The sequence below is a fragment of the Myxine glutinosa genome, chromosome 2 (genome assembly GCF_964187855.1).
Source record: "Myxine glutinosa chromosome 2, kmMyxGlut1.1, whole genome shotgun sequence".
Taxonomy (NCBI): Eukaryota; Metazoa; Chordata; class Myxini; order Myxiniformes; family Myxinidae; genus Myxine; species Myxine glutinosa.
Window position 1 is genome coordinate 90,618,879 of NC_136262.1, and position 9,683 is coordinate 90,628,561.

Below are 9,683 nucleotides of genomic sequence, written 5' to 3' on the forward strand. Positions count from 1 at the left end.
AATGCTGCCAACTTCAGTATCTCCAGGAGCCAGGTCTACCTGTGGGCTATGTCATCAGTGGAGCTGGTACCTTCATGAACCCCTCACTTGAGCACGTTGCAGATGTTCCTCCTGGCTCCCTACGGTTCCACTTTTCAGATATCGAGGGCCTCGGAGGTTTTGTATATGCGACTGCCACCGTTCAGAACCTCACCTTCTTTTACATTGACGGCCGAGGAAAAAGCCTATTCTCAGTGACCCTTCCTCCCCGAAGACCAAATTTGAAATGAATCGTTTGCTGCTGGTAGGGGACTACCTTTGTTGAAATGTTGTTCTGACCTATCTGTCAAACTGGTTGTAATTTATTTTTCTACCTTTTTTTTGAAGCTCATTTTAGGGTGACGGTGTCTTTACCGACAATCTTGTAGTGCCTGGTAATTCTTGTGAGACCAGTTCAGTTTACGGAAACTGAGAACCCAAATACTTTGAACGCACAATTTCTGGTAAGCCTGTCTCTTATCCTCACCACAATGCGGCCACCGTACTCTAGGGGTGTCGAGATCTCATTCTTTCACCATATTTACATCATTGTCGAGATCACCTGAGCATGCTCGACCATAGAACCACCTTTGGAGGACATTTTTCCCTGCAGAGCGAGGGTGGTTGGCCTTTTTTGGGCACCATGGTCCCCTTTTTTGAAGCAATGTTTTATGGCCGAATGCCCTTCCTGCCACCAACCCTGTTAGTCGCCTCTTGTGACACACACGGAATTACCAGTGAGCTGGTACTCAATTTGCCAACCCCGGAAGGATGACAGGCTGAGTCAACCCCCCTGGTGTTAATTCAGCGATCGACCAGAATTCGAACCCAGGATCCTAGGATCCCAAGCCGGCACCCTAACCGCTAAGCCAACACCAGGGGGTTCATATTAGTTCAAATGTCGTGTATCACTTGTTCTTGCGTTCATTATTGAATAACTGTGTCACCTTGAGGTTTTTGTAATGTGGGTCTGAACCACAAGAATAATTTTGATTATCTTGCGAGGAAATTACACCAAGTGGCCATGATTTCCACTTTTCTGAATTCCAACATTAATTTATCATTTGATCTGACCAGTAACTGTATGCGATTATATTAGGTGCGCGATGTTTGGAGTTATTTTTTTTCTTGCTGTTTTATACTTGTTTGTAATAAAAAAATTAATGGGAATTAATTTTGTTTTTAATAATACACAACATTCTTTTTTTTTTCATAAGGTCTTTTGAAATGCAACGATTTTGTAATGTTTACGAGCAATTTTTCATGTCAACAGTCGACAAATGCATTCACATGAAGCAGTGTTCGTTCCATTTGTATGTTTACAGTATGAAAAATTGCAATTCCTGTTTTTAATTTGCACTTTGTACAGGTTTGAAAAAACATTGCTATGTCATGTGGGTTTGTTTTTGAGGATTTATTTATCTACATTGCTGGCTCCCTCTTCATAATGTTGTGTTCTCTTGTTTTTATAGAATTCTTGCAGTTTGAAAAACAACTTTTTCTGAATGTCCCGTTTTATACTTTAAATTTACTGAAACATTGCACAAGGTTCTACATTAAACATATTCTTGCGGATCTGGTCTTTGAGGTAAAATGGGAGATAGATTAGAATAGTTATTTCAAAGTATGAGCACGTGTTTGGAAATATGTGGTCCTTTTGCCCAGTATCTGTATCTAAACCCTGCTTTTCCCATTTCCAACGTTCTTCAGCTTTCCCTGTCGTTTATCTGTCCTTGTATTGAACTTATTCTTCAATTAACAGCTAATTGGCACAGCCCACCAGTGCAATTGTGGGGTCAGCAGAAGAGCACCAGACGCACTCATAACATGGACAACTGTCGGGTTCAAGGCCATCGGACGGGCAGGTAAACAAGCTCAATTAATTTATAAGCTCCCCCTTTTACCATTGTCCTTTCCCGTTCCAACGGAGAGACTGGCGGTGATGGTGACTATTCCAAGTGGGTTTAGGATGAGGAAGACAAGCCGTAGGGAAAGGGAATTGCCCAGATGTTAAAAAGGATACACTAGCAGCTGTCAGCTTTGACATGGGGGAAATTTAAATTTGCAGTGGGGAGGCAGCAACAGAGCTGTCCTGGTGTCGGTATGAGTGTGGGGATAACCAACCTAAGCACGATATCTCCTGCTATATCATATGTGGCTTGGTTGTCAAGTGCCAACTGTGATATATAACAGAGGAAGGCGAAGAGCCAACCCATTGCCTTGAAGAGCATGATCTGCTTTGGTTTTGGTTTAGATGTGGATTTTGGGACAACCAACCTGAGCGTGATGCTCCCTGTATTATCATCTGTCGCTTGGTCATTGAGTAATTTCTTAGGCTTCCTTTGACATGCCATGTTAAGGTGTATAAAACAGCTTAATATGTCCTTCCATGGCATGGCGTTCCAATTACAAAATAAATAACAAAAATAATTACATCGTAACAAAGCACATATTAATTAATACTGCCGTTGTCCGAGCAGACAATGAAGACACCGTACTGAAATACAATCCGTTTATTTGAATACGCATGCGGAGAAAGGGTAGCATTAAATCACTCGCAAAACCCTTTCTAAGGTCTGTGCTTGTTAAATTCTCATATATATATATATATTATATATATATATATATATATATATATATATATATATATATATATATATATATATATATATATATATATATATATATATATATATAATATATAGCCAACCCACCTGGGATATATCAGCGTAGCAAAGGTTAAGATACAGAACGAGGAGATAACCAACAAAAGGCGTGCCCTGCACACAAAGTGATCTGTACACCAATTTGAAGGTCAGTTTCTTCGAAACGCAGGTGGTACATCTTTTCTCGGAAATGGCAAAAAGTTTTTCCAATCTCGAAGTTTTTATCATGCAGGCAAAACAATACATATAACTATAAGGTTCCACCTGTTGGCAGGTGGAAAGAAGCATAAGATACATGTTTTAAAAGTCAACCTTCCACAATACTAATAATAATAACAACAATAATAATATTGGTATAATTTGGCAAAAATAATAACGAACGTGTAATCCTCATTTCCCTCCACCTCCTCCACACTCCCGCCCTGGCGAAAGTACATCAGGCCTTGGTGAAAGACAAACTTATGCTCAAGCAGTACAGCAGACAAGTATGGTACAAGGGCGTGAAGACCAATTAACATTTGGTCTGACGGTCCCACTCGTCTTCACGTTTTTACCTGCGAACATGTTTGTTGTTGTTGTTGTGCTTGTTGAGGGAAGATTTTTCTTTTGTGTACCCATTGGTCGGAAAGCTGCTGGACCCCACCCACATTTGTCATTTGACTCCACCCAGCATGGCACCCAGATGTAATAATATGGCCGCCATCTTGGTTTTATGGTGGGCCAAAACATCGGGCCTGTAGGCCTCTGCTGATTATACAATGCCCGGGTTTGTTGCGTCAGATTGCCATTGGCTTTGTTTGGGTCGAGTGTTATTCACGACGACGAGGGGCCTCGAAAAATGTAATCGTACGTTGAATAAAAATTATTAGTAAGGCTTAAACCCGTCAGCGCGCATGGGCACGCCTCCGCAAAAAATAGCGTTACGTAATTTTTGAACGGTCCCATTACATATTACATATTGGGGTTAATCAATCCGCGACCGTGCGACGAATCAACTCGTTCTGATATAACCGTCGGGAGGGTGACTGATGAGAGGTGTTGAGTTAATATTGTTAAAGCGAATTCAATGTACGTTCCCCAATCAGCCTGTGACTAGATTTTGTCACAGGTTGTAACCACAGTGCAGTCATTCTTGTTTTACTATAAATTGATGAGGTGTGTGTGTGTGTGTGTGTGTGTGTGTGTGTGTGTGTGTGTGTGTGTGTGTGTGTGTGTGTGTGTGTGTGTGTGTGTGTGTGTGTGTGTGTGTGTGTGTGTGTGTGTGTGTCCTGGCTGTAATTTTTTACCATTTGAGTTTTGTCATCAAATTTTCAAAAAAGCTTTATTATTTAAACTAGCGTGACTCGGTGCGCTCCGCGCGCCTCACCACACGTCGTTTCAGAGAGATAGGCATCTTTGACCATTTCGGTGTCTTTTGAGTCTTCATGGTGTTTTGAGTCTTCAGGGCCATTTGGGTCTTCAGGATCTTTTGGATCGTCCGGGCCTTTAAGGGTATTTTGGGTCGTTAGGGTGTTTTGGGCCTTCGGGGTCTTTTGGGTCTTCGGTGTCTTCAGGGACTTTTGGGTCTTAAGGGTATTTTGTTTCCTTTGAGTCTTTAAGAATATTTGGGGTATTTTGGTTCTTCTGGGTATTGAAGGGTCTTTTGGGTATTTTGGGTCTTTGGGATGTTTTGGGTCTTTGAGGTGTTTTGGGTCTTCGGGGTATTTTAGGTCTTTGGGGTGTTTTGGGTCTTTGGGGTATTTTGGGTCTTCAGGGTCTTTTGGGTCTTCAGTGCCATTTTGGTCTTCAGGGTATTTTTGAGCCTCAGGGCCTTCAAGGGTATTTTCGGTCTTCGGTGTCTTTTGGGTCTTCAGGATCTTTGGGGTCTTCAGTGTCTTCAGGGTCTTTTGGCTCTTAAGAGTCAAGGTTGCATAAAATCGTCAATTTTTGTCTAATTGACCTGAAATGTAAAGAATTTTGCATATTGGGTCGCAGAATTGGTTCACCAATCAAAAGCTCGAAGCTGATTACTTTTTTTTTAGATCAAAAGCTGAAAGCTCAAGGTGGCATAAAATCATCAATTTTCATTTTGTATTTTTTGTTAAACTATTTTCATTATTTTGAGCATACGGAAGAAGAAGATGTCTGAATACAAACGGATGCGGACGGGCTTTGCATTTTCAGATGCTTTCTAGTTTGTGACTTGTTTTTAAAAAGGTCAATGGTGGATGATGGGTGTTAAAACCCAACTCTGGTCTTGCATTTTGCAGACATAATTCGGGTACTAATTTGTTTAGAGTGCCCCTGATAATTCACCTCTTCCTCGAAAGACACCATATTTTTTTTTTTTTTTTTTTTTTTTTTTTTTTGTATACAAGATCGAGGCTCGTGAAAGAGCGAACATTAATCACACAGAAAGACAAACAGACACACAAAACAAATAACATCGGGAGCGGTAGACAAGATGGGGAGAGAGGGGGAAGGACACAAACACAACATTTGAGAGCAGGGACCGAGAGACATGGAGACATCGAGAGAACTGTGGGAGGGAGAGGGCTTTGGGGGGAAGGCATGGGAAGGGGGGGGGGGGGGTGGGAGAGGTATAAAACGTATGGACACTGCCAAGACTTCCAGGAAAGAAGTTGGAATTTCAAACAAGGTGGATCTGGGGTGAATTAGTGGGGGTAGAAAAGATCAAGGTTTTGGATGGGGGAAGATAAGAGATGGTGGTGAACAGCTGTTTTGAAGACCTGGAGGGAGGAGTGTGATTGAAGTGAGTGTGGGAGTTTGTTCCAGAGGCGGGAGAAAAGAGGAATGAAAGAGTGAAGGTGAGCAGAGAGCCGAGATTTCGGCAGTTTAACCATCAGAGGGTGGCTGGCAGATCTTGTGCGACCTGTAGGAATATTTGGGGGACAGAGCACAGAGAGAGCTGGGGGAGCAAGGCCGGAGAGGAGTCGGTAGAAGACAGAAAGACCACCTACCTGCCTGCGGTGAGTGAGTGAAAGGCCCTCAGAGATAGCTTCATCGCGGGAGATTCCAATGATTCTGAAAGCTTTGGATTCAACAGCGTGAAGCCGAGCCAGGTGTGAGGCAGGAGCACCAGCCCATAGGGGAGAACAGTATTCCATTGAGCTGCGGATGAAAGCCTTGTATGTGGTGAGGAGCTCAGGTGTGCCTAGGAAGGACTTCGCACGACGGAGGATGCCCAGTCGGCGACTGGCTTTGGAGGCCAGCTTGGAAATGTGGTTTTCCCAAGAAAGATCATGGCAGATGGTGAGACCCAAAAGCTTGAGCGACAGAACTTCTTGGAGAGGATTGTTGAGAAAGTAGATGGGAGGGTTGTCCAGTCGATCTTTTCGGAGAGACATAGTAAGAGTGTGAGATTTGTCAGGATTGAAAGACATGTTCCACATGTTTGACCAGTCTGTGATTTTGTCCAGGTCTTCAGAGAGTGAGGAGGCTGCAGACTGCCGATCTGAGGGAAGAGGAATGGAGCGGCAGAGAGTGGAGTCATCAGCAAAGAGATACAGAGGATTTTCCAGAGAGTCGGAGAGATCATTGATAAAGACCAGAAAAAGCACAGGGCCCAGCACACTGCCTTGGGGAACTCCAGCCTGAACGGGAAGGGGAGATGAGAGAAATCCATTCAGGGCCACACGTTGATTCAGGACGTACCATGATGTCTCTAAGGCTCATAAGCCCAAGTATTACATCCCAATCAGATGGGTCACCATCTTATTTTCTCACCCGGCAGATGGTACGTCCTCAAGTTTGTAGTTGTTGTTCGTTACATCGTACAAAATAATGTTACAACGTACTCAAGTTTGTAGTGGGTCAGCTCGAAGGGAAAGTGCATACCATCTTGTTGGGCTTATAAACATAAGTCTTGCTTTAGATTTTTTTTCCATGGGATCTGATTGGATTTTCATGAGAAATGTAGTTGAGACTGTTGTAAAGGGGGAGGAAAAGGGGCCTTATCTTATTCAGGAAGCATGAACATTTCGAAATGATGAATGTGCACTGCAGGGATGCACGAGTGGATAAGATCAGAGGGTGAGCGCTTTCAAGAAAGCCGGAGAGCTGGAAGGAAATAATTTGAAAGTGCTCGTTTATAAACACGATTGTATTTTTAGATAAGTGTTATGGCATTGTAAATACTTCCTTAATTCCCATGACTCACACAAACTTTGCATTGGTTGAATCAATGGGAATGATGGAAGTTATCCTTTTTGTTTGAATGCATGTTAAGATCAATATAATTTCAACATAATCAACTGTCAATTTTTTATAACTATCAATACAATCTCCTATAATAATCAGCAGTTGAATGCACATCATTCATGGGACCATCATGGCAGTTATCGACCAGGATATGGTCCGAATAATTAGATAATTTCCGTTTTATCCAAGGCAATCATATTGTTCACCTATTTCTTTCAAGGTGTAAGTAGATGACATATAGCGAAGGAAGGTCTGCATCAGAATGTCTTTCCCCATCTCCATCACCACTGCCCTCCCTTCCTCCCCCAAAGACCATTTCCTCCTTACCTCGTTTCCCCGGAATGACTGCGGCCCCTGTGTTGTAGAACTGTGAGTAACTAACTGAATAAGAAAGAACGGCTTCTGCGCTCGGGAGTAAGAGCTTTTCTGTGTGACACGGCCTTGTTGATACGTGCCTTTTGTTAATTTGATAAACCGTTTGCAAAACGATCCGAATGTCCGTTACCATTGGTTCAACATCGTGTGTGTCGTAACAGCGAGTTCAAACCTGCCGTTTCGTTATGGGTAGCCATTGGCAAACGTTTCCACTTGCGCTATCGCTCGGCGGTCTGTCAATCACAGTGGAACATTGAGAGCACGGTACTCTATCTGGGTGGGTTCAATTCGCCAGAAAGGTAAAGCGGATTTAGATCCTTGACCCTGCCTGAATTAAATGTCTTGGATAGCATCCGTGGTTGCTTAGCAACCTACTGCACCACAGATTTATCCACTTACAGGATTGTCAGCCGGTCAGAGGATTTGAGAACTCCCCTCGTGATTCCTATCGCCCCAAATCAACAACAATATATATTTTTGTTTGGTTCCGGGGCTACAAGAGAAACTAGAACGCCACTCCGTAGAGCACATACTCCCGCCGTGGGTCAAGTTGGAATAATACGTTTTGTTTAACATCCCCTCTCCCCAAAACAATAAATGAAAAAGAAAGTAGGCCCTAACTGTCAGAGAATGCGCAGACAAACAAACAAACAAACAACAACTTTCTTTTATATATATAGATGTCGAAGAATATATATAGAATATATAGAAGAAGATAATGTAAAAAAAAAAATGAGCCCTATCTTCCAATGGTAAAAAATCCTTCAAAAAATTCCTGGATCCAGAATAATATCCTGAGCTTCACCAAAAACTAATCAATTCTTCCTTATCCCAAGGGCAATCATCCCACCAACTTTCATCCAAATCCGTTCTGAACTTTTCCAGATATCTTGTTCACAAACACACGAACATACGAACATACGAACACACACACACACACACACACACACACCCACGGACGGACACGATCGAATGCATTACTCCCTGGCGGGAGTAATTATACCAGATATTTGCATCTATTGGTAAAAGAAAAAGCATCATCATTTTTTGAAATACCAACTTCTTTCCTCGAAGTCCTTACAGTGTCCTTGTGTTTTATACTTCTCCCACCCCCCTCACCCCCTCCCCCCTTCCCACGCCTCCTCCCACAGATCTCCCGATGTCCCTGCTCTCAAATGTTGTGTTTGTGTGCTTCCCCTTCTCTCCCCATCTTGTCTACCGCTCCACTTATTATATACTTTGTGTGTCTGTTTGTTTTTTTGTGTGATAAATGTTAGCTCTTTCACAAGCCTCGATTCTGTATCAAAAAAAAAAAAAAAAAATCCATTTGTGTGCGCGTATGTGTGTTGTATCCACTGCCGCTGCTCGCTTGTATTCACAGAAAATGGTACGAACTCAACACCTCTCCTCATTGGATATTTCTCTTATTTCCTATATTTCTGTGAGTCTGATGTGCATTCAGGAACAGAACAATTATGGTTAACCATTTTGAAATTGCCACTCTTTCTTCTAAATGCTAAAAATTATGTTTCAAAGACGATTTGAATTACAGATTTCGTGCTAGTAACGGCAGGCCAGGAGTGCCCGGCTGGCAGAACCGAATCCGTGTAAACGCAAACATAGCGCGCATGCGCAAACGGGCTCGTTGATGTCATTTCCAAAGTTACGTACAGTATTGAACATGGGACATCCTCGGGAAGCGTGCTTGTAGTTTCCAGGTCCTGCCACAGTTTCTTGATTCTGTAAGTGGCCTTGGTCAAAGGAAAGCACAACATCCCACGAGAGCTGGATCGTCTGGTAAGGTCGACGACAAGACGTGTGGAATCTTATTTTGGAGGCAATGGTCCGAAGCCATGTTGTTAAAGCAATTTCTGCCAATGTAAACGTGTTTATCTTTTGTAGACGAGCACTGTTGCCAATTTGAATGCTCATTTCAGACATCCGTGTTGTGTTTGCATAAAACAAAACTTAACTTTTGCTTCAATTGACATCATGGTTTTTGTGGATAATAATAATAATAATAATTCATTTATTTTGTATAGCGCTTTTCATGAAGCCCAAAGGTGCTTTGACAGAGTGGAAAACATAATGCACAACAAAACATGAAAACAACAATTGCAAAAAGACAAGAATCAATAGGGAAATATTTAAAGCAAAAGGAGGGAGAAGGAGAAGTGATAGTCAGGGGTTAAATGCTGTGGGTTGAATGTTGAATGCAGTGCTGAACAGGTGGGTCTTGAGTGATGTTTTGAATGTGGTGAGTGAGGAGGAGTCTCTGATGGTGTGAGGTAGTGAGTTCCAGAGGGTGGGAGCAGCGATGGAGAAGGCCCTGTCCCCCCAGGATCTGAATTTGGTCCGGATGGGGGGGGGGGGGGTCAGGAGGTTGGTACCAGCAGAGCGGAGGTTGCGGGTGGGAGTGTGTCT

The 9,683-nt window shown here is 42.8% G+C and overlaps 1 protein-coding gene across 5 annotated transcripts in view; it reads left to right on the top strand.

The window, feature by feature from the left end:
* ACP5 (acid phosphatase 5, tartrate resistant) overlaps positions 1–1,593 on the top strand; it is a 43,784-nt gene extending 42,191 nt beyond the window's left edge. For all 5 annotated transcript variants that reach the window (XM_078771224.1, XM_068107782.2, XM_078771225.1 and 2 more), the window contains one exon: positions 18–1,593. In XM_078771224.1, coding sequence (XP_078627350.1) covers positions 18–269 — 252 coding nt within the window. In that variant the 3' untranslated portion in view covers positions 270–1,593. The remainder of the gene's footprint in view (positions 1–17) is intronic.
* The last annotated feature ends 8,090 nt before the right edge of the window (positions 1,594–9,683 follow it).